Source organism: Ammodytes marinus (genome assembly GCF_949987685.1).
Source record: "Ammodytes marinus genome assembly, chromosome: 17".
Lineage (NCBI taxonomy): Eukaryota > Metazoa > Chordata > Actinopteri > Uranoscopiformes > Ammodytidae > Ammodytes > Ammodytes marinus.
Window position 1 is genome coordinate 12,410,730 of NC_137221.1, and position 26,292 is coordinate 12,437,021.

A 26,292-nucleotide genomic window follows, 5' to 3' on the forward strand; every position below is an offset into this window, starting at 1 on the left:
TGAGAATGAAAGACAGAGCCACTCATTCAACCAGATGTTTTCATTTTTTGGCTTTTAAAGGACACTGATCAAAGCCAAATTGCTCACAAATGTCACTAAAATGGGCTTACTTATGGAAGACTGACCCGTTGATATGTCATTGGCTTATTATTGCTTAAATATCTGAGGAAAGCAGCAGAGGGGTTATGATCGGTGTAGCTGTGAAGAGGAATACATGCGTTTAACAATCAAGCCAAATAATTCAAATCAAGGGACTTGGCACCTTGTCTTCTTTCAAGAGAGTTGGACTTGGTTCCAAGTCAGATATTGTCTCGATAGCATGGGAAAAATCGTTTATATAGATTTGCGGAGAGAGATTTAAAAAAAGTGTTTAGTCAAGGTTAAAATGGCAACTGACGTCTCCACCGTCTGCAGGGGGCAATGCTGTCAAAGCACACCCCTATCTGAAACCAAACTACTGTAGAACTCTGCTTCCTCTTTCAAGGTCCCACACTTCTGACACATTGCATTAAGCATCTTTAATTTCATCAGGTCCAATGAAAAAGGAAATGTTCTTACGAAGCTGTAGGGTTTCTTTCTTCACACAAGCATCTCCAGCTGCTAAGTCTTCCCTTATATTCGGATATTTTTTTAATACATCATGGGCCTTTAGATAGTAAATAATAGGCCTTTACTTATATTTAGAGCATTTGCCTTAATTTAAAAAAAATATTCTGAATGCTTGCCCTCAATCCAAGCTGTAACAGCATTGTAATTTAACTTACTCTCAAATTGTGGTCCAATATCAGAGTTTTTGCTGCAGGACAGAATAAAAGTAATGAGCATGCAAAGGGCATTTTGGCTTCGATATTAGAGTTTATCAATTTATACAAAGTGCATATTCCTAGTTAAGGTTACTTACAAATAAATAAAAACAATGCATTTAAAAAAAGGTACATAGAAGTTTAGATTTGAGATCCTACATAAGTGTGGCTTTAGACTAGCCACCGGTGTGTTAAGTGACGACTGTTGTTGGCTGTGTGGTTAGATACTTCTTAGCTTGAACATGGGTACAATTTTCTATCCCTGTGATGTTATACCATTGTGAACTTAACAGTGGCCCAACATTGATTCTTATCAGTGTTATATTACATTACAGAGATCCGGAAAAAAAAACATTGCAGCACAGCACACTTGATTTTAATGTTTTAATTCCACTTACATGAAAGCACATAACCAAATAACGTACTCAGAGTGTAACTGCAAATTCTTAATCCTGCATCCCATTTTTTTTAAACCAAGATACTGTAATTAGAGGAAACTGGCACTACTTTGTAACTACCTAATGGCCATATTGTAGCTTTCTACCAAGTAACTTTAATAATCAGTTTTTAGTTTGTCTTTTCACAATGTTCTTTCAAGGAAGGTAAATGTTACTTTAAACCACCTGGTTCAAGCTAAATCCTAAGCAAAAACTGCCAGTATCGAAGCATAGCTAACCCTCACACCATACTACTGAGAACCATACATTCCAGGAGTCAAATCAAGAGTCAAAGGGAATAAAATGCACCAAAAGAAAATACAAAAAACACCCAAATAGAAAAGAGTAGAAAGCCACATAAAAACACATGGCAAAAGTATCCTCTGCACTGCTGAAAAGATAAAATATCAAAAGTTACAGTATCAAGCCTTTTTGTCAAGTTGTTCACTTTATCTCAGGCCGTCTATACCTTGTCATGTGTGATGGAAAATTGCAGGAAATTATAGTCTACGAACTTCACCGAGTGAAACGATGTCAGTAAAATGGAATGTAATCCTCTCAACTAAACTATCAACCAAAGTTTAACTATAGTTCGCAAGTGGCCATTCATACAGAAAACATTTTCCTCCGCCCGAATACACATAGAACCCACTGAGCCATGACACATGCACCATCCATAAAAAACACTACCTGATGCACTGGATACTGACAGGGCGGGATGGATACAAGCAATATGTTAACAGATTGTTACAAACTACTGTATATGATCACTGCTATGGTCGGAGGAGGCCTAAAATTTTGTGAATTTGCACCGCTGTGACCAAATAGAGTTTTGTAGACCCAGGTCTAAAGATTGTAAAGGTTGAGTTCAAGTAAACACATACAAATGATCAAAATTACAGTTAGAGGTTTATTTGTTTGAGTCATTCCTGCAACAGCAGCGGTTCGCAACAGTGAATAAGGTTAAAGAACATGGGGAGCTGATTTGGATCTAAAAAGGGAGGAATTTAATTTGGAACTGAACCATTGACAAAAAAAGAATAAAAAATAAACATCCACTGGTTCACACAATGAGTAATAATCAAAAAAAAAGAAAAAATCTATCCCATTCTTTTCTCTGTGGAGGTGCCCATACAATTAACACACACACACTTCAATGTATCTGCACACACAAACTGTACTTTACACATTGTGAGTTGAGTGTAAACATACATATCTGTGCATGTATGTGCAAACACAACCACACACACAACTTAGGCTGGTGAGAGGTAAAAAATGTGTTTTTTTTTGTTTTTTTTCTTCTGAAGGAGCTCAGTCCTTATCAGCAGGCGGCACTGGCTCCGTTTCCTCAGCTTCAGGTTCACCTTCTCCTTCGCCCTCACCATCACCCTGGGTGTCTGACATCCACAGCTGCAACAGAAGAAAAGGAAAGTGGGATTAGTGCACGCAAAGAAGCATGGGACCTCTGCAGCTTAAATATTTAGTCAAGTTTGACGCATAATGTGAAAGTTAAGGGACACAGGACACAAGAGACATGACACAAAGCTGACATGTAGGGAGATGGAGACGAGACACTTACTGTCAGATTGTCACGGAGCAGCTGCATGATCAAGGTGCTGTCTTTATAGGACTCACTGCTGAGGGTATCCAGCACGGCAATGGCATCATCAAAGGCCTGTAGGAGACAGAGACAGCAGTCAATACTTCTGAAACCATTTTGCAGTAAAAAAAAAAAGTGTTTTGGAAATTCACCATCATGAGATTAATTTAAATAGGGCAGAAATAATACAACATGAATCAAAGTGTTTTTGTCCCAAAGGAAGATTAAAAAAAAATAATAATAACAGAATGATCTGAAATGTCAATAATAGGTCCTTCTTTAAAGGGGTAGTTCAGGATTTTAGACATAGGGCCTTATTCCCAAGTTAGCCTTGGTGTTCTTTATCAGTGGAGACAGTTTTCAACACATTTAATTCAGTCCTTCTAGTTGCAGAGTGCGCTCGTGCTAAGCTAGCGCACAGCATCGGGGGGATACCTAGCCTGCTACTAAAACAGTCTTACCCACTCCACAGTACACCCGAGGCCAATCAATTATAACGCCAGACTATCGATGTAAATGTCTGTGTTGATAGAATAATTTTAGAAATAAAACCAACCTCGCATATTGCATTTTGAGGGACTTTATTCCTTGTAGGCTGCGGCAACGGCGGACTAATACCTAGGTTACAGGCTCTATAATAGTTTGTTTACCTGCTGCTGTCTTACAGACAGGTTGGTTTTATTTCTAAAATTATTCTATCAACACAGACATTTACATCGATAGTCTGGCGTTATAATTGATTGGCCTCGGGTGTACTGTGGAGTGGGTAAGACTGTTTTAGTAACAGGCTAGGTATCCCCCCGATGCCGTGCGCTAGCTTAGCACGAGCGCACTCTGCAACTAGAAGGACTGAATTAAATTTGTTGAAAACTGTCTCCACTGATAAAGAACACCAAGGCTAACTTGGGAATAAGGCCCTATGTCTAAAATCCTGAACTACCCCTTTAACGTTTGGTGAGAACGAAACAAAAAAAAAATATTGCCCAAAGGAACATAAAGTATGTAAGACTAGAGCACCGTGGTTTTCATTCTCAAAATGATCATAAAAGTGTCAAGGTCATGGCCATTTCAAATTGTATCCGAGTCACTTTCAATAAAGAGGGAATAACTCTATTCAGATCCACTTTTACTTTATATTCAACTTCTCACCAAAAAAATCCATCTTTTATGGGATAAAACAAATGGATTCAGGAATTAAACGGTAATGTGTGAAGGACGGTGCTCACCTGTTTGGCCAGTGTGCAGGCTTTCTCAGGCGAGTTGACGATCTCGTAGTAAAAGACAGAGAAGTTAAGAGCCAGGCCCAGGCGGATGGGATGTGTAGGCTGCATGTCTTTGTAGCTGATGTCCAAGGCTTGCTGGTAGGCTTCTTGTGAGTTACCGATGATGCCTGTGTATACGGAGGCAGACCAATCAGGATGCTGATATTTTACATTGGCAAAATAACCATGGCAATATTTACCCAAATGGTCACATAATACAAAAAAAAAAAAGCAGTGAATCCCCCCCCCCCCCAACTAGCTAGCTGAGACCCATACATTGTATGCATTTTTCCTTTCTGTTTGCTCATTTAGGGGTTGGGCCGGTATTTTAAGTTATTTTAGCAACATTAACCACAAATAGCAAAGACAATGAAAATCGTAATACATGATTTTATAATTAATCAGAATACCATTCATTCAATTTAGATGACCACAATTCTCCTCAAAACCAAATAAATATCAAATACAGTTCTGTTAGGATAAGGATGATACAATTTAGAATATCTCTGTCTGCTGTGATCATGTACTTCGGAGTCTATTAGTGATAGGCAAAGATGAGAAAACTGTGGATCACAAACTGCCCAAGCAAAGGTGAGAAACCACCCATGCAGGTTACATCGTGGAGATAAAATGATTGTACTGTTTTCTTTGTGAATCCAAATATCCTGCTTAAAGACATTGTTTGTCCAATAACACAGGCTGAACTTTAAGAGTAAAAAAAAATAATAATCACCACCGAGGCAGTTTGGGCCGCCAAAAAACTCTAAAACATGCCTCCCGGGCTACCGGCAGCAGCCAACACCCTGGCACTCATCCTGTTACCATGACAACCCAGCAGCAGCCCTCACCTGCATTTGGGCTAACAGTTGTAGGTCAAGGACAGGGAGGATTTCAGTACTTGGGCCACAAACAACACCTGAATCCAAGCACGGACTCTTCATGTTAAAAGAGGACGATTGTTAAGGACCATTAATCAGCATACATTCATCCCACTCTCCAACAGATGTGTAGCAGACAGTTGCCATAGAAACAAAAAGGACCAGATCATACTGCAGAGCTCTTTTTTAGCAGTAGGTGGCACCATTTAAATGTCTTTATGGTCTTAATGTCTTGGGTCCTTGCTCAAGAGCCAGAGCATCAAAATCTCCTGGTTCCATAATTGAAGGAGAGACTGATTGAGAGGCTATTAGCAATCAACATTTTTTTTTAAAGACTAACAATGTTACAGAACAGAAATGGGTCCTTTTTACTTACCCTCCTTATCCTTCTCAGATGCCACCTCAGCCAGGTAGCGGTAGTAGTCTCCCTTCATCTTCAGGTAGAAAACTTTGCTGTCAGCGGGCTTGGCATTGGGGATCAGATGTTTGTCGAGCAGCTCCTGCATGTGAAAGTGTGGGTCGTGAGCGTTGAAATTTGTGGAACTCACTCAACACACAAATGAACCAGCAGGTACAAGTCAGTCATAGAGATAACAACTGGGCATATGGAGAGGTATGTTTTAAGAGAGTAACCTCAACCTTGAGGCAAAATCCTGAATCCTGTAACCCTAAAGGCCAGGACACACCGGCCCGATAATAGGACGTCGGACATCGTCGGAGAGTCTAGAGGGGGCGGGTACACAAATATGTTTGGTGTGTTCGGTGACGTTGGCCGTCGTAGATGTCGTCTGGCTTCTTTTCAGCCGATTCAACATGTTCAATCGGCGTCGGGCAGTCTTTCATCCGGAGCAATCTGATTGGTGGAGGGCTCGCCCGTTTAAGCTCTGCCACGGCAGCGGAACAGATATTAGTTTCACTTTTGTCAAATATGATTTAGGAAGCTATCGATAAAATCGGAGAATGTTCGGATTGTTATGTAGGCTAAACACAATCAGCACATAGCATTAGATTGTCCGTGCATGACATTTTCACATGTTTTCAGAAATAGTCGAGGTAGTTTGGGCGAGTGTGTATGTGTGTGTCTGTGTCACTGTCTGTGTGTGTCTGCAGCATGCATTCTCTCCGTTACAATGACAGCCTACATTATGATAACAGCTAGGCCTCCTCAATGTCATCCAGCGCAAGCGCAGAACGTACGGCAAGTCGGTAGTCGGCGCGTTTATTTGACCGCGTCGGGAAGAATGAAGCTGCCTGCATCGGCAGACTGCATTTTCTGGCGACGGTCGGTAGTCGGACCGGTGTGTCCTGGCCTTAACAGTGTCAGACAATTTCTAGGTCTTTCTATTTTTCTAAGACACATAGGACAGGTTCGCTATCTTACCTGAAATCGATGATCCTCTTAACAGGTTTAACACTGCATTTGAAACTATTTTTAAAAAGGAAGACGCAACTGTACAGGCTATATAGCATGCAGCAGCCAGAAGCTTGAGCTAGTCCCAAATACTGTATACATTGTGAATGGTACAGTAAACCAACTTTCACAATCACTGATATATTTATTATGTGTATTGACTACTTATGTTCCTGATTACAACGGGTAATCAATAGCACAGATAGTAGATATTCAGTGATTAACTGTGACTTAAACAATGCAATATTAAGCTAGACAGTCTGATATATGTTCAGAATACAGCCATTTGACTAAAACATTCGAATTGTAGTCTTAAAATAAGTCTTTACACATTTTTCTCCCCGAATCTGAAGTGTCTAGAAACCATGTCTTACATTATTTGTTTGTTAGGCTCTGTTTTTGACCTAAGGTTTACACTGACCCCCTTAGCTCCTGATTGCACTCACAGTCACACCCATATGCACCACAGCAGAGCAGTAGGTGTGACTAGTGCAGGGACAAATGCATGATCCCTTACTGGCTTCCCATAGCAGAACATTATTCCGTCTACCGCACGCACCCCAACAAAGATGTTTGACCCATTTTGATGTTGTGTGGTTTTACAAACTACTACAAAAGTGTGTTGGTTTTCAGTTTAGGCCTTTTTGCTGCTGTGTGTCCTGTCCCATAAACTTCCCATTGAGATGTGATGCAAAGGCTCTCACTGGAGTTAAAATAATACACCCAAGCCCCGGCCGAGTATTTTTCTTTTGACGAAGAGAGTAAAACCTTAAAACTAGGGTTTTGACTCTTGATTTCCACAAAAGAACATTTGATATTTTAATAACCAAGTGGAGTATTTCCTTTGAATACTTGCATCTCATTTAATTTATTTCAGTTCGAATACTTTGAGTTCTCACTAGACAACAGCAGTCTACTCTACGCCTTCTGAATTTTTACTTTGTTGCCCCTCAATGAACATGATTTTCTTCCCATCCACCAATCTTAAAGTAGCATTATGCAGTTTCAGGGGAGGGGGTTTGTTCACATTTTTCACAGCCTGCTTATCATTTAAAAACATGATTTTCTTCACCTATTATTATATTGAATAATTTTATCATAAATCAAAACAAATGTATTTTGAAGCACCTGGGGCCTATTGCATAAAAGTAGTATTAAGATATCCAGGATGATTGATAAAGCCAGCCTTGACAAAGTCTAGCCTGGGCACTTTGGATTAGTCAGTTGCATAAACGCCAATCCAGGATGTAAAGGGGCCGCTTTGTCAAGCCAGGTGTAAGTCATTCTGTTAAGAGCCAGCCCACAGCTTTCAGAAGTAGACCCAGAGATCGAACACAGATTTACTGATGTAAAAGACGGCCCATTTTCCCACAATGCCTTGCTAGTTTAAACCGTAAGTCAGGGGGCAGTTCATTTTATACAGGGATGTCATCTCTGCCAACTAATCTTGATGTCCCTGCATTGTTTTATGATCAAATAGTTGACAGTGAGCAGTCTGCAGGTGCATTTAAAAAATAGAATATCATGGAAAGTCCATTCAAAAAGTTAAACTTTCATTACACAAAGTGAAATATGTCAGGCCTTCTTTTTGGATGATTGATTGATCATGGAATAAGTATCTCAAAATATTAGAATATTGCATACAACCAATCAGAAATGTCGACCTTCTGAAAAGTATGTTTATTCTAGATTAATTTCACTTAATGTGTAATGAATCTAGAACATATTTAAGTTTCACTTTTTGAATTAAATTACAGAAAAAAAGAAACTTTCATTGATATTTAATTTTGTTTTAGATGCACCTCGATATAGTTATAAGTACAAAGTGAATTTATTTGACCCACATTTGTAACGTCATCTACCATCGATAATCAATTGTATAAATATAGCCCGCAATATGAACATCTTAATGTAATTATAATTAAGTTAATTATAAATGGTTCAGGTTAAATAATAAAAAAAAAAACTATTTAACTAAATGACAATGCAGTCTTTTATATGGTACTTTAAAACAGGTTATTGAAACTTAAGCATTACACAGAAGATCATGGAATAACTGTTAAACACCTTCAGATCGGAGTGACAGCTGACTGTCCCTCCGCTTTTATGCAACCGGATCATGGCTAACGCAAGCCAGGATAACCGAAAAATCCTAGGTTAATCCCTTATCCTAGTTTTATGCAATAGGCCCCTGGTCACAAACATAAGACTAGAATATGTTTGTAAACAAAACTGTGGGTCCTGCTGCTGTACACAACAACAGTGAAATAGTAACTTTTAAAGGAAGCCAACTTCAAACAGTGTTCCAGGGATACAATTCTCCTATGAGGGAAGCATGTTATGAGAATATACCTTAGACCAGGGGTCAGCAACCCTAGGCACGCGTGCCACTGCTAGCACACGCAGCAAAATCATTGGCACACTGGCAATAAGCAGTACCCTCTTAGGTGCATTTGAAATCAACTAAAAAGCACTGGCGTGTGACTGTCTTGTTTGATTGGGTAGGATACGCGCTCCAGTGCACATTTCCCACATTGGGCGCTGCACATGTCCTCAGTGACCACATTTCCTAGCGCGCGCATGGTTCATGCGCCGTAGCTGGGGGCAAAGCCGCTCCAGCGCTGCCCGACTCTGTGCCTCTCCCCGCGGGGAGAAGCTCCAGTGAAGCCCGGCGCAGTAGCCTTCTCGGCCGAGCGATTCTACGAGCGACCGCCCCCCTCGCTAGCGAGGAATCCATTGAGTTTAGTTTTTAGGTATTCAATACATTCATCGGCATGAAAACCCACACTTTCCACAACTACACAGGTTTCACTCTCCAGGTAACATTTACTGTCTGCTGCTATAGCATATAGATGGAACAATATTAGGGCAATCACGCCATTTTCATTTCTTTTTTGCCTTTTACTTTACAAGGAAGTCCCATGACATGAAAAAAAGGGGAGCTGGCCGAAATCGCAGCTGAAGTTTGTTGTTTAGCCTGTTAATTTTCTTAAAATCTTGAGTGTTAAGATTGCATGAAACCCTCCCATGTCTTTGTTGGAAAATATAGGCTACCATTAACTTATTAAATGTATTCATTTACATACAATTTAAAAAGATAGGCCAGGCTACTCCTCCCAATAATAATAATAATATCTTGGTTTTATAAAGCACCTTTCAAGAAACCCAAGGACGCTTCAATATTAAGGCTACACAAAAAAGTAATAGGCCTACCATGATATAATCATCAGCATCCAAAACATACTGTGATATAAATGTTAAGGTTTTAGCGCACACCCCTAGTGGATGCTGTGTCATAATTAAACTTCATATTTAACGTATCGTTGATTATGGCACACTCATTAACAAGAACATTTCAAACTGGCACTCTGTGTCAAAAAGGTTGCCGACCCCTGCATTCACATCCAAAGTTACATGTGCCTTAAGTGCACCTTTAAGTCAAGCATTTACTCCCCTAACTTCCTTCCACCTATACACCCCCTTCCACTTTCTGTTTCTTACCAGCACTTGGTTGCAGATGTCGTTCAGCTCCTTCTCGATCTCTTCCCTGTACTCCTTGGCCAGTAGGGTCTTTTTGCTGTCATCAGACTTTGTCTCCATGCTGGACACCACCCTCCAGGACGACCTCCTCGCCCCCACCACATTCTTGTAGGCGACAGAGAGCAAGTTGCGCTCCTCGTTGCTAAGCTCTTCTCCCATCTCCGTGACAGCCTTCATGGCTGCAGCCATGTCGTCGTAGCGCTCGACCTGCTCCGCCAGTTTGGCTTTCTGTACATGATCCCCCTTTTCTGCCATGGCTCCTGTTTGGGCTGAGGAGAGGGGATTCAGGAAGGACCCAACAAAGGGGACGGATTAGGAAGAGGGGGGGGGGGGGGGAGAGCGAGAGATTGGGGGGGAGAGAGAGAGCGTTGGGGGAGGGCAGGAACAAGGAGAGAAAAGAGGAGCAACGTGATGGGGAAAGGGGGAGTGTCTTTCCGGTGCTGGTTCCTGTCTAACCTGAATTCCAAGAGAAAACCTGGTTTCTGGTATGCATGTAAACGTATACTTTAGACAAAAGTGTAAACCACTTAAAAACATTTGCTGCATTGCTCTGCATCTCTGGGATCTAAGTATCACATTATTCATCACATCACTGTTTCATTCTTGAGTGTGTACACCAGCTTTTGTCTTTTGGATTTCAACCAGCTTGGCTCATCTGCACTCACATACTGGCAGACTCGATTTAAACTAAATTCACTTGGCTTCTAAGTCATTAGAAATGTGACAAGAAAAAGTAGATAAATGTATTGATGTTTTGTGCTATGATATAAATCTGCATGATGCATTTAAAACTAATATTGTATAGAGAGTTATATTAGGTAATATAGGAGGTAATGCGGAAAATGCTAATTTTTATTATTCATGCAATTATTTCAGGTGCTTTAATTACAAAAGCCACAATGTTATGTTTTGTGTCACTAAAAAGTAGAGGTAACAATTTCTTGCAGTGCTACAGTGTTAGGACTGCAATTCCTTATTTTAATTATCAAGCGATTGCAGATTATTATCTTGATTTCTCAAATTACTAATTTTGTCTATAAAATATTATGAAACAGTCTAATCATAATTCCCAAGAGCACATCTTTAAATTGCATTTGAATTGTGAACAGTCCAAAATATTAAGTGAACTTATCACATAATAGAGAAAAAAGCAGGAACTCCTCATGTTTAAGCAGATGGACCCAGGCCAGTACAATGTTAAACAATTGAGACAGCAGATGCAAAATGCTACAAATCCTCACATTATTGAAGGTGAAACCAGCGAAAGTAGCCTATAGCAAATCTGCTTGACAAATTACTTTAGTCCCATATCAGAACAGTTGCATATTCATTATGCATCACTCATTACCGAATGAATGACTAATCGTTTCTGCTGCATGTTACATAATCTAAAAAATACAAATGATCGGCTTTAGGCCTATATAAGGTTAAACGGAGGACAGGAAGTCTATAAGACTAAAAGTCAGCCTTTAGAATAGTACAGATGAGGCAAACTGTCCAGTACCCTGTCAAATGTGATGTTTTCAGAAGTAGGCTCCATCCTGGTGCGGAGGTAGACTATCTTGTCAGGAGAACTGCAGGACTGTTGCAGTGCACAAACAATAAACTACACCACTAAATGTAAAAGTGATTGCTTACCAGCTCCTATATACAAACGCAGAAGCACCAAAAACCTATGACACACCAGCTTTTCAAAAATCCCACGAACGATGTGTAAGATTTGCGATCACGAAGACACCTGGCTGCACCCTTCTGAGGAATGTCGGCCACCCAGTTACACGTCACACATGCACGCGTACACACACACCTGCCCCGCGAGCTCCTACTGTGTACGGCGAGGCTAAAACCGGTGATAAAACAGCCTCCCTATATGATTTCGCTATAATATGTTCGATGTTTGATGTGAAAATGCCTAATTACGGTGCAAATAGACAGATACGAGCTGGTAATAGTGTCACAGAATCAGTCAAACGGCAACGAGAGGAGCCTAGCTTAGTTCAGTCCAAAGTGAACGCCCTTTTTCGCTTCCCGGAAAACAACGCAGAGCAGTCGGTTAAGCGAGCATTAACCATTAATTTGAGGTTGCTTTATTTGCAAGTAAAAGCAAATTGTGTATACCCGAATGCTTCCTATTAAAACACAGCGAGTTTAAGAAAGATATACGGTGCAGTAACGCTTCCCATTCAGTGAGCGCCGAACAATGACTGAGCAGAGGCGCATCACTGGTTTCCTCATACGGTCACGGCAGCAATGGTAAACGCAGGATTCCGAGGGTTCTCATACGGCACACACAGTACATTTAACATCTTCCCTACGACTATACCAGCAATCATCGGTAGAAAATAAGTGTGGACTAACCTGAGTGTCGTTAGACGATGCTGCTCTTGATTCCCGGCCGCACAGCTGATGATCTCTCCCGCTCATCCACGGGGTTTCCCTCCAATCAAAGACACAGCAGCAGGGTCGCACCGGGACGGATGACGTCAGGCTCTGGTTGCTGGGGCAACTCAATTTGCAGGCAAATCTTTGTAAAGCCACGTAAACTCAGTCGATAGACGATTTTAAAGGGTTTTCAACAGTAGGCTGTAATGTTACTTAACATCCTACATACACATATTAAGAAAAATATGTTAGTTAATTCTGTTTTATTTGAATTTAACTAAATTATAAAACAGTTTGTATCCGTTTCAGTGTGGTTCAATAACAAGGCTAGTTTGTATTCTCTCCTGATTATTTTTTTAAATGTAAGGCTACTCTTTATTGCCATTTGAATAGGCTATATATATATTTATTATCCTCACTGTCCTCACTAGGCCTACTAGTAGTCTGTTTCTAGGAGGCAAGCGCTGATGGAACAGGCTCAGTTTCCCTTTCACCAAGTTGGGAAAAAAATAAGAAACGCACATTCAGGCCTAGGCTAGGCTTTCACTGAGAACACCATTTTATTTTTTTAGAACACCATACATGCATTAGACCCTGTGTCTCAATCAGATAACATGTAGCCTATAAATCAATATTAAATAAAAACTGACTAAATCATTTTGAGATAGCCTAACCTTTGATTGATAGCCTTACAACAAGCAGAATTAGGCTGGCTATGGAATTAATGTTATGCCCTATATGATGTTTTGACCTGCAATAGGACAATTAAGGGCAATTGATTCGATTTTTAACTCTTTAACTCTCTCTCTCTCCTTAAACATTTTTTTTTTTTACGATAGGCCTTCTCGGCCGCGTTACCAGGCTTTTCAGTAACCCTATAGTATCTGCTTAAGATAAAATACCTGGTCTCGCCCCACTGGATTGACCATCAGTAGTGCAGCCACCATCCCTGTTTACCTAGTTCCACCACAATAGCCTTAGTTCCTCTGGCTTTACAGTTAAATGTAGCTTGACCTGTGCTACAGAAAGGGAGAAAAAATATTTCAAGATGAGATTATTTGTGACTGTATAAGGGAGTCTTTGGGATCATTCTCTCAATCAAAGGTGTTTCATTGAGCTGGACACATAAAACCTAGTAGACTAGATAGTCTTTCTTTGAAATGACACAAATAAATCATGTAGGCCTATGGGAAGTTTCTGTTGCTAAACGAACTGTATAAAAAAGTGATGGTGTCAACCTCAAAAACAACACAAAAATAATGTAGCCTATATTTGTATGATTCATTATTCCAGCAATTACAAGTTTTAAAGGAGAGGGTGTGCATGAGTCCTTTGAACTTTGGGTGGGGTTTTGATTTGTTCTGAAGCAGGCCTGTAGATTGCTAACAACTTCTGTGCTGACTTTGAAGTTAGTTAACGAAATTAGTTAGTGGCCCAAACTGAAATTATAAAAACATAGCAGTACTTTTGCAATGGCCCCTACTAGCACTGAGCAGTATGGTTCAGAACCCTGAGCTTTCATGGTAAGAAAATGGACCCAAACATTTGTTTATTTTGGTTAAATGAACCATAGATGCATAAAGACATTGGTCTAAAAAGTACAAAAACAGTGTTTCTGTAACACAGCAGAGTGAGACCTATCTCGGGTTTAAATTTTTCCTCTCTTTAAGATGAGATATGTGTCTGGAAATAGATGATCTATCCAGCAGAATCTTTTAATTATTCCTCCTAATTCAGACAACTAATTCACTTTGTGCAAGTGCCCCTCTTTTCCCCATGCCAGTCAGTCCTGTGCTCGAATCCAGAAAACAGACGGGCCATAATACCCAAAGGAGATTTAGAAGATTTGTGTATGTGTGTGCATGCCTGTTTGTATGAAGGAACACATGTTGTGGAGTTTTTTTTTTCATTAACAAGTTTACAGATGGGAAGGAAGGAGGTGGAGTATGTGAGAGGAGACAGAGGAACAATGTTGGCTGTGACACACTTAGTCAAGCTGCTCAAGCCATTAAAAAAGAAAGCAGGCCACTGGTTAGACTGAATATTTAGAATCCAGAGTGAAAACCAAGTTTTATTTCACATGCTTAGTTCCGACTCATTTTGTTGCATTGTAATTTGTAACACCAGTAAATTATGTTGTGGTAATTTCTAATCTGTATTATATTCCAGACAAAAGCGATACATGTTATGGCCGGAAGAAAGGGGCCACAGGAAATGAGTTTTTTTCTATATGAAAAAGAGTCAGATACATAATTTTCAGCTGGTCAAGTGACTTATGGGCTCAGATGGGATACATTGTTTTGGTTAGACACACAAACCAGCAGTTTATGTATAGGTTGGCTAATGCTAGTCTTACATGATACTTGGTATCATGTTCCACATTGCACCAAAGATACATTTGTAACTTTCAGCCCGATTTGAATATCCTTTTCAGGTTTGCCACTGGTGTTGCGGGTGTTATAGCTTCAACATTTTCCAAGAATGATTTTTCCCCTTAAATGTTCAGCCAGGTGCTTGTGATCTTTGTGTGTATTCATTTCCCTCGCATCAGTAAATGTTTGCCCATAACGAAACAGATGATACCAAATGTTAAAACCTCAGAGTGAACCGTTCGTACAAGCTTTTATGGACTGTGCACATTTGGTTCGATCAATATGGTGTCCCAGTGAAGGATCATTTATTATTAACATGGCCTCCTGGGATGATGTCCAAGTCAGCTGTCAGTTTACTCTGTGTGAATCTTCCCGTTTTCCCTTTCACTTCCTAAGTGGCAAAATACTGAGTACACAAATTATAATTATTCATTAATTATTGCACAAATGACAGCTGATGAAAAAAGGCTGCACATACAGGGTCTGTATAACTGACAGGGCAGATTGTTCTAAATATTATGTAGTATTTGAATACAATTGATCCATTTCATCATGCATTTTAGATAACATTATCATGGATAATTTAGTTGTCTAATAAACTGAGTGCAGAAAGAAGATATACAACAAAGTAAATTTTAATAAAATGCAATAATACTTCATTGAAGCATACATTCATTAATTTCTCAAGCGTAAATTTGTTGCTAACAAGCTCCCGTGTAATTTTATTAATTGACAATTTGTGTAGCAGCTTGAACATTGTAAAATCAGCCAACATAGAATTATGATAAGCAATTTGACAGACTTAAGTATAACATGGCAGCTGTGGAGGAGCTGCATATTCAACAACTGATGTGAGAAAAAACATGTCACTCTTGATCCAGTATTAATTGCATTAATAAAACTGAAGAGGTCTTATTTGTCACTGGCTCGATTGCAGCAAACTTAAAAATCTAAATCCTCCCGCCTATGCCAAAATCCGTGCGTCGTTAAAGGACACAGTGTGTGTAAAACTTGTGTCGCATTTAGGCTGTTAAATGTTTAATTAGACTATCGAGAGCAAGACGCGAGAAATATTCTTATGTGCACAAGGAGTCTGTACTGAGGAAAAACCGTGTGAATAAAGGGAGAAATGTTGACTTGTTTAGTGGATTATACAAGTCTTCAGTGGCACTGGGCCTTTGGGTTTAAGCCCACCACATGCGTTTTAATTATAAACGAAAAACAGGTCTGAATAGAAGGAAGCAATAGAAGGAAGCACTGTGTCAGTCAATCGGACGTGTTAAAGCCTAAATAAAATTAAAAAAAATAGTTAAGGTTGTGGTTACTGGTAACATGAAATCGTCCATCGCCGTTAGACTGAGACAAGTGCAGCAGAGCGGGGACTTGAAGAACGTGGTCTGGTATTCAGTGTTTATGCCTCCACACCCTCCAACTCTGGGGGCAATGGGGATTTTGGGTGCTTGCTCTCGAAGTGCTGCTTGAAGGTCTTAGGGTCGGGCATCTGGGACTGCAGGAGGTGAGGATACAGCCAACGATAATTTGTTAAAATATGACTATTTAAAAATAAAATAAAACATAAAAAAAGACAAATGACTCAGGTGTGGGCTTCTGGGTTTGTCACAGTTAAGACAACAACTCACCTTGCACACATTACAGGTGTGCACAAGCGCTGCCATTGCTGACGTCTTTTGATCAGCACCCTTTCCCTTTTTCAGATCTGCCTGTTTCTTGGCATTCTTCTGCTGAGACTGGATCTTCTGATGCCCACGGGCCATTCTGACGAAGCCTTAATGGGAGAAAGCAAGGACAAAGGAACAACACAAGGCCTTTTTTTAGCGTAGCCAAACATTTGATGAACTAATAAACAGCCATGGTCAGGCAAAGTAAACAAGATAACGTTTCAGTTGAACCTGAACTGAAACACAGGGGTTTCAGGTGAAACAGTCAGGGCCATAGAAGCCTTATATCGACCGTAAAGGGGCAAGTATACAGAGTCAATCATCCAATTCTGCTGCAAGATAATTGCAACCACCTTCAAGTTGACGTTAGGACTGTTAAGAAAAGGAAAACGTTTCTTGGAATAAGGCAAGGTTGCAATTAGTATTTTCTGAGAACAGAGGGAAACAAGTTGTCTCTTGCCCTTGAAGCAATATGGATTATTTTTTTCTGATAAAACTAGTTTCTCTTATGAAGCTTATAAAGGTGGAGGCCGGTAAAGGTTTTGCGCAGTTCTGCTCTCACTTCCGTGTCTACTACATTGAGATCCCTTTAAACAGGCCTAGGTTCATTCTAATGTGGCTACATCAAGCCATTCAAAAGAAAGCTATGGGACCATAAGTATTGCCTCAAGGACCTAGTATTAGTATATGTAATTATGCAGCCTTTAATCTTCAGTGCTGCACATTCACACGTTACCACACTGATTAAGAGTGGTCTTAAGGCTTTCGTGATCCATAAAAGGTCTATGGGCTGGGTGCAGGTGCCGATTTCGCAATGTTGCTAATCAAGTTTTGCTTTTGTAGCGATGTCTATGTATAGTATGCAGTCAGTCAGCAATGTAGCCTATTCAGCGTCCGCTAGCTCTGGTTAGCTTATTAAAAGTTAGGTAAAATATGCGTCAAACTTGCATTGTGTTAATAACATACGTTGGCCACATTGGTGATTCAAAAAAGTTGTGTTTTCTGTTTCTTAGAACTTGAGGATTTGAATATAATGTAACGAGGTAATAGCCTACTAGTAATTTCAGTGATACGTTAGCAGGCGTAGGGACAATGAAGAAAATACAGAGGAATTAGCGAATTAGCTGCTGTGCTAGTGTAGTAGCCTATCTGAGATTGCATGTCCCCCCACCTCTTCACTTCAGGCTTCAGGAGACAAAATAATTAACTGCCAGTACCCTGCAGCACCATCTGGCTCGTTGTCAGCGAGTTGATACGCGTTTGTCTTACTTCTGCACAGTGTTAGCTTTAAAGTGGAGCCGAACTGCAGGTAACAATTAGCTGGAACGTGGTTTAGCCTAGCCTGCCCGCTAGCCTCGGCTAACTATGGCCGTCTTCTTAGCTCGCCGGCTAACCATTAAGATTAATGTTTCCCTCCGCCCGTACGTGGGGCAAAGTAAACCAGGATAGGTATCTGCGAAAAGTTACAGCTTTTAAACACTTAAAAAAGACAGCAAATATTACCTTAAAGAGTACGTGTCGTTTGGTAGGTGAACGCGAGCACCGGTAACAGCTGCACAGCTCCCAGATAGCTGAAGGCTAATGATGCATTCAATGACACTCGTCTTCAATAGAAGGCTACTCTTATAGCCTAGTTGCATGGGATATACAGTAAAGGCCTATACACAGTCTACATCGTTTTCATATTTTCTCTTGATTAACTAGCCATCTTAAAATGTGGTTGAAGTTACATACGGAAGGAGCAGTATGTAATCGAAGGTTTCATTTGCCAGCGGTGGCAACAGGAATAATCATATTTTTTACGATTATAGGATGAACCCATGAATGCGCCGGTAGGGCTGGCTGATTGTCTACTCGCTGCAGATACCTGACGTTGGCAATGTTGCACCCAAGTGGCAACGTGTGGTTAGTACACATTCTCATAAAAATCAATACATTCAGAAACACCTACATAGTAGATGGATTATTTATCTTTTATTATTAACCTTTATTTAACCAGGATTATTCCTGATAGAATCCTGAAATAGGAGATAAAAGGCTTAGGCAAGTCAAATAAAAAATATAAGATGTTTTTGATTAAATGCTTCATAATTTCCAGATTCCAAGATAGAAGTTAAAGTTTATCAGGTCCTTTATTCACAATGATAGACTACTCACTATTGCATGATATCAGCATACCTATATACACCGGCTTGCTGGTGCATCAGCACCAAAACCCTATTGCACCACCACTAACCATGAGCTGTAGGCCTAAAAGTGATGAAAGAGCAGTTCCCTGAAAGTAACACAAGAGGGCAGTTAGGCTGATTTTATTTTTTTAGAGAGAGAGAGAGAGAGAGAGAGAGAGAGAGAGAGAGAGAGAGAGAGAGAGAGAGAGAAAGAAAGAGTGTGTGTGTGTGTGTGTGTGTGTGTGTGTGTGTGTGTGTGTGTGTGTGTGTGTGTGTGTGTGTGTGTGTGTGTGTGTGTGTGTGTGTGTGTGTGTGTGTGTGTGTGTGTGTGTGTGTGTGTGTGTGTGTGTGTGTGTGTGTGTGTGTGTGTGTGTGTCTGTGTGTGTGTGTGTGTGTGTGTGTGTTATGGAAGATATCAGTCAAAAATCATGCTGTAAATACCCATCATGTTCATTGGTCCCTGAGTCACTTCAATTACTGACTGCGACTTTACAGTATATATAAATTATTTTATTGACAAATCTCAGATTAAGGGTTTACTGTATGTACTGCTTACCTTTTATTTACATTAATCACAGCTTTACAAGCAATGCCGCAGCATGACCTGTAGCCTACACTCCATGACATGGTCTATGGGACTGTGTTTATCTTTTCTATCTGTGTCAGTGGTTTTGCTGTAGGGGTGGGAACAACAGTGGAGCCTATCATCTCCACTCAGTATTTGACTGAATTCAGCTAATATGTAAATGAACAGCAACATCGGTTATCACATGACGGAAAAACAGGCTCACATGTTGTTGTGCAGTGTAACCAAAATACCAATCGGCCTCCAAGGAAATGAATGAAATCCTCCTTTTTATTTATGTACTTGGGAGTTGCAATAATGTTTCTGTCTTTAAAGGTAAAATCAGCGATTCTGGAGAATGATTGTTTTCAAAATCAACTTTTGCCAAAATCAGTGTCAATGTCACTGATAAGAATCTGGTGTTAGAACACAGCTTTGGCTTTGTAAACTGGTATGTACTGAAAGAGTATGTGAAAAAAGGGGGCCCACCAAAGTTAGCCACATTGCCGTTTAGGCTGTGCACTGGATTTTCTTTCAGCGCACACACACAGTATGGACAGGTAGTGGACCAAGATCAGATATTCACTGATTTTGTCAACAAGAATTCTACAGAATCACTGATTACACCTTTATTTGGAAAAGTCAGGAAAAGCTGTGGCATCTGTATAGTGTGTCTTTTTCTTATTCGTTCATTCCTGTTGTAGATCTTCCTTACAGTTATAGGTGTCATGACTTTAGTAATTTTATCATTGTGAGAAAAGTTTCCAGCCAGCCATTGTGTCTCCCCTGCACCTTCCTGTCTGTTTTACTCCCCCCTTCCCATGTCATAAGAAAAGAGACAATCCTTTCAGTCTTTTGTGAGAGGGGGAAATATCTCTCAAGAGAGAAGGGTGTGATTATGCTTTCAGAAGGGAGCAAAAAAAAGTAAAAGAAAGAAGAAGGAGAGGGGGGTTGACAAAAGCCACACATTGCTCAAGCCTGGAGGTTGTTGTGCAGGGACTTGCTGGCTTGGGTTTGGGGTGAGGTTGTCCAGCCTAAGGGGCCTGTGTGAAAGCAAATATTCCAGGTGTCAGCTTTTCAATAATGGAGGAGAATATTATACGGCGGCCCATTGTGAGTATGAATGAGCAGGGGTTTGCCGTGGACAGCCTGAGATTTTTTTTCTCATTCGGTTCCTTCTCCTCCAGCCACAAGGGCTTTCTGGTTTTTATTTCTTTTAAAGGGATGCTGTCATAGGTGAGTGTAACCGCCTCATGTTCTCTGGAAGCTGTTGAAGGAAGAGGAAGTTGCATTTCATCTTCCCCATTGGCCACTTCCTCTCCCTGCTTACCCCCTCCCTCCCTCATGCTTTCCCTCTCTTTTCTTTTTTCCAAACCAACAGGTTTTGCCACAGTCCGCTGCCGCCGCACCACCTTGACATGCCACAATGTTGCCAGACCAGTCGGGCTGTACACAAGCCGTGACCCAGTCACAACACAGCCACATGCAGGTAACTTTCACTGCTGCCGTTCAGAGGCCCCAGGCTGCATACCATGACTTTACTGATATACAGGTCCTTCTCAAAAAATTAGCATATTGTGATAAAGTTGATTACTTTCCATAATGTAATGATAATAATTGAACTTTCATATATTTTAGATTCATTGCACACCAACTGAAATATTTCAGGTCTTTTGTTGTTTTAATACTGATGATTTTGGCATACAGCTCATGAAAACCCCAAATTCCTATCTCAAACAATTAGCATATCATGAAAAGGTACTCTAAACGAGCTCTTAACCTAATCATCTGAATCAACTAATTAACTCTAAACACCTGCAAAAGATTCCTGAGGCTTTTAAAAACTCCCAGCCTGGTTCATTACTCAAAACCGCAATCATGCAGACTGCCGACCTGACTGCTGTCCAGAAGGCCATCATTGACACCCTCAAGCAAGAGGGTAAGACACAGAAATAAATTTCTGAGCGAATAGGCTGTTCCCAGAGTGCTGTATCAAGGCACCTCAGTGGGAAGTCTGTGGGAAGGAAAAAGTGTGGCAGAAAACGCTGCACAACCAGAAGAGGTAACCGGACCCTGAGGAGGATTGTGGAGAAGGGCCGATTCCAGACCTTGGGGGACCTGCGGAAGCAGTGGACTGAGTCTGGAGTAGAAACATCCAGAGCCACCGTGCACAGGCGTGTGCAGGAAATGGGCTACAGGTGCCGCATTCCCCAGGTCAAGCGCCTTTTGAACCAGAAACAGCGGCAGAAGCGCCTGACCTGGGCTACAGAGAAGCAGCACTGGACTGTTGCTCAGTGGTCCAAAGTACTTTTTTCGGATGAAAGCAAATTTTGCATGTCATTCGGAAATCAAGGTGCCAGAGTCTGGAGGAAGACTGGGGAGAAGGAAATGCCAAATGCCTGAAGTCCAGTGTCAAGTACCCACAGTCAGTGATGGTCTGGGGTGCCATGTCAGCTGCTGGTGTTGGTCCACTGTGTTTTATCAAAGGCAGGGTCAATGCAGCTAGCTATCAGGAGATTTTGGAGCACTTCATGCTTCCATCTGCTGAAAAGCTTTATGGAGATGAAGATTTCATTTTTCAACAAGACCTGGCACCTGCTCACAGTGCCAAAACCACTGGTAAATGGTTTACTGACCATGGTATTACTGTGCTCAATTGGTCTGCCAACTCTCCTGACCTGAACCCCATAGAGAATCTGTGGGATATTGTGAAGAGGAAGTTGAGAGACACCAGACCCAACACTGTGGATGAGCTTAAGGCTGCTATTGAAGCATCTTGGGCCTCCATAATACCTCAGAAGTGCCACAGGCTGATTGCCTCCATGCCACGCCGCATTTTTTTGTTACCTTTATTTATACAGGTATATCCCATTGAGTCCGAAGACTCTTTTGCAAGGGAGACCTGTTCCCATTTACACGTTACCATTCACACACCAATAGCAGGCTAACTATCGACATTCACACAAGGCAAGGTGGGTGAAGTGTCTTGCCCAAGGACACAACAACTATGACACAGGTGGCAGGGTGGGGATCGAACCTCCAACCCTTTGATCATCGGCCGACCCGCTCTACCAACTGAGCCACAGTCGCCCCCATTGAAGCATTGAAGCAGTCATTTCTGCGAAAGGATTCCCGACCAAGTATTGAGTGCATAACTGAACATAATTATTTGAAGGTTGACTTTTTTGTATTAAAAACACTTTTCTTTTATTGGTCGGATGAAATATGCTAATTTTTTGAGATAGGGATTTTTGGTTTTTCTTTACTTTTTTGCCAAAATCATCAATATTAAAACAATAAAAGGCTTGAACTACTTCAGCTGTGTGTAATGAATCTAAAATATATGAAAGTCTAATGTTTATCAGTACATTACAGAAAATATTGAACTTTATCACAATATGCTAATTTTTTGAGAAGGACCTGTATATAGCACACACACACACACACACACACACACACACACACACACACACACACACACACACACACACACACACACGCACACACACGCACGCACATGCACACACATGCACACACAGGGTTAGTTTTAAATAATTGAACAGCAGCTTCTTTAGTGTGTATTCTTTTGGAAAAGAAAAATCGTTTTCAAATTAAAAATCCAAACCACCAACATCAATCAATCTCTCAAGGAAAGTTAAAAGTTAAAATCAAACTTGTGTAACGCATTTCATTAGGACTGACCCTGAGAAGCCACCGGGAAATCCCATTAAGAGGGCAAACCGATGCCTTCAAGGGGTAGAAAAAATAGTTAACTTCTTACCTTGACACACACAGACACACACACACGCACATGTGTGTGCACACACACACACACACACACACACACACACACACACACACACACACACACACACACACACACACACACACACTTCTGCATGCAGAGTGCAACTGAAGGAGAGAGGTGAGGTCTGTTGTCGGGCAGACATAAGCCGGCCGGTCACACAGAGACTGATTGTGAAAGGTGTTGACAGCACCCACTAACCTCAGCAACAGCAGCAGCAGCTCTCTGTGACCTACTGTGGGTCAATGGAGTCAGTAGTATTTCTCATTTATAAAATTCAATGTCGGTAGTAATGAGCATAATGTGTTTGAAACCCTTTTTTTAACTAAAACAGATATTAGTTATGCGTGAAAGTATAGGAAGAGGTCTAAATCTCCTCACCGAAATCTTCAAGGAAGTGCTTCAACTACTAAATCTTAATTGATGCATTATACCACATAATGTTATGTAAGACATCCTCTTGAAATTAAACAATGTTTATTTGTAGCCTCCCCACGAGTAATCAAATCCCAGATCAACCACAAAGGGATGTTTTTTCTTCTCAGATTTCTTTTCAAAGGTTTTTTACATGCTTTATTGAATTGTGTGTTTGGATAGAGAAGAAACAGGGAAGAGGTGCATCAAAAGCTTGTGGGCTGAAATCAAACCCCAGCCACTGCGACGAGGACTTGGCCTTATTGGTACACACTCTACTATAGTATTGCTGTATTTTGTGTGCTGAAAACAAATCTGGTGTTATAAATAACCTAGGCTCTGTAAACAGGCATGTTACTGTCTTAATGGGCACCCTTCGTTTACATACCAGTTCCCATAGGTATGGGATTGTTAGGAGATAATCACCGATTTTGACAAGAAGCGATTTTGACAACAACCATATTCCAGAATTGCTGATCCCACCTTTAACTGTCTCTTGACCCCTCATATTGTTGTTTTGCTTTGTTTTGTCATCTATCTGTATAAAAAAGATGGATATTTTCTCTTTCTTTAACAGCCTGTTAATCTCTCTACTATTCAACTCTTCTTGTCATCTCTCACTCATTCTCTGTTATTTCTTGCTGTCCATCTGTAGGACCCCACCCCTCTCTCTCTCTCTCTCTCTCTCTCTCTCTCTCTCTCCACACCTCCCTGGCTGTCTCTGTCTTAGCTGTGACTTTCTGTACTCACACAGGTAAACTCAGACACCTAATTCTGGCCAAGTCCAGACAAGCTGCTTTTCCCTGCGAAAAAACTCCTGGTATGTAAGGTACATCTTTCACCTCTCTCGCAGAGTGGGATACACTCACCCACACATACACAAAACACACACACACACACACACACACACACACACACACACACACACACACACACACACACACACACACACACACACACACACACACACACACACACACACACACAGGGGAGAAGGTATGCTGTGGCTCTTGGCCCCTGACTATCCAGTCGCCTATGCCGGCTTGTGGCAGCTTGTAGGGTAGACTTATGCACTACTTCATCTGTCATACCGCTGCATGGCAGACATTCCAGCAGGGAGAAGTCATGTTGGGAAAGGCACAGATAAGAGAAAAAGCTTATACAAAACCATTATTTAGATTAAGTCAATCCAAACATGTTTCTCACTTTGTTTTCTGGGTAGAGTTAATGATTCATGGGCAGGGGCAGACTTTGGAGACAACAGGCCCCTGGGCACAGACACCTACAAGTTGTTTATCTCTTTGTATTTGTTTGTGCGTCTTAATTGTAGTTGTGTGTCTCTGCAGTTGTTTTAAGTCTACATATGGTTGTGCATCTCTTCCTGCTAAGTTGCCTCTATGAGGTCGTTTTTTGTTTGTGTATGTATTTATCTTTAATCAAGTAACCAAGTTTATGTAATAAAGTAATAAAGGTGAGTCTAAAAATGCATGGAATGCATTAGTTGTTCATCTGTCCCTTTTTACTCTATCTGTTATCTTAGACCTGCTTATGTGTCTCTGTTGCTCTTTTGTCAGCATTTGTGGCTCATCTCTCTGACTGTGTGTTGTCGGAAGAAAATGACTCCACCTGTATTTATTTAGCAGTTCCACTTAAACACACACTTACAGCGCTCATCAAAGGCCCAGGTGCTCTGTAAAACATATTGGACAAGGGAGGGTTGTAGTGATCAGGACACGCACACACACAGGGGCTCCTCACACACAACACCACTGACGGTTAAACTGAATCTGGAGCGTAATTTTTAGATTTCCATACAAGAGCGCCTGAAGGCATTCATAAGCAAAAGGCCCGCATATTGTCATGCAAACATCTTCCTAGCACACCAAACCGGTTTAGAAATTGTATCCCGACCGTTTTCTGAAAATACAGTTTGTCTGTGTGACATCGTTTGTATGTATTGTGTACAAAAAAATGCAGCAGAGATGGGAGAAGTCCTGCCATATTTTATGTCCCTCTGAAGTGAGGTGGATTGAAACACTGGTGGAAGAATTACTTAAGTAAAAGATACCAAAACATTAGTAAGTCTTGCATTTAAATACCTAGTGAAAGTCCAGACATGTTATCAGCAAACAAAAAATAACCATGCGAGTGATATACTTATTAAATATATATTTCCCAGATTAGTATATATAGAAGTAGTTTTAAATACAGTTGTACATGTATGTAATTTGTTCCAGAGCAGCACTTGAGTAAATGTACTTTGTTACATCCCCCTAATAAACATGCCTTTGTATTCAGTTTGTATCTTATTGCCACATTACCGAAGTGAATGGAATAATTTTTTTTATGACCAGACTTTCCTAGGTTAGGTTCACGATTGAATTTAGATAAGAGGGTTTTTATTGTTTGTTTTAAATTTTTTTTTTTTTTTTTTTAATGTTCTATTGCTTATACTTGTGTCATGTGGCATTAAATAATACCTCTACAGTGGAGGAAATAAGTATTTGATCCCTCACTGATTTTGTAAGTTTGCCCACTTACAATGAAATGAACGGTCCATAATTTTAATGTTAGCTTTATTTTAACAGTGATAGACAGAATATCAAAAGGAAAATCCAGAAAATCACATAAAAAAGATATAAATTATTTAGCATTTCATTGAGTGAAATAAGTATTTGATCCCCTACCAAAACATTGCTTAGTACTTGGTGGAGAAACCCTTGTTGGCAAGTACAGAGGTCAGACGTGTCTTGTAGTTGATGACCAGGTTTTCACACATCTCAGGAGGATATTTGGACCAACTTTGCAGATCCTCTCCTAATCTTTAAGGTTTCGAGGCTATCGCTTGAGCTTCAGTTCCCTCCACAGATCTATTGGATTAAGGTACGGAGACTGGCTAGGCCACTCCATGACCTTAATGTGCTTCTTCTTGAGCCACTCCTTTGTTGCCTTTGCTGTATTTTTAGGGTTATTGGC

At 40.6% G+C, this 26,292-nt stretch overlaps 2 protein-coding genes across 2 annotated transcripts; both read right to left on the reverse strand.

Moving 5' to 3' along the window:
• Window positions 1–1,173: 1,173 nt before the first annotated feature.
• Window positions 1,174–12,403, reverse strand: LOC307264346 (14-3-3 protein zeta/delta-like). The gene is made up of 6 exons (XM_080045744.1): window positions 12,290–12,403; window positions 9,893–10,200; window positions 5,357–5,480; window positions 4,067–4,230; window positions 2,820–2,915; window positions 1,174–2,650 (listed from the first exon to the last, which is right to left on the reverse strand). Exons 2-6 carry the CDS (start codon window positions 10,184–10,186, stop codon window positions 2,552–2,554), a joined length of 777 nt encoding a protein of 258 aa, XP_079901870.1. The 5' UTR covers window positions 10,187–10,200; window positions 12,290–12,403; the 3' UTR covers window positions 1,174–2,551.
• Window positions 12,404–15,304: 2,901 nt separating this feature from the next.
• Window positions 15,305–18,022, reverse strand: LOC307263792 (zinc finger protein 706-like). The gene is made up of 3 exons (XM_080045048.1): window positions 17,868–18,022; window positions 16,326–16,471; window positions 15,305–16,192 (listed from the first exon to the last, which is right to left on the reverse strand). Exons 2-3 carry the CDS (start codon window positions 16,458–16,460, stop codon window positions 16,097–16,099), a joined length of 231 nt encoding a protein of 76 aa, XP_079901174.1. The 5' UTR covers window positions 16,461–16,471; window positions 17,868–18,022; the 3' UTR covers window positions 15,305–16,096.
• Window positions 18,023–26,292: the final 8,270 nt, after the last annotated feature.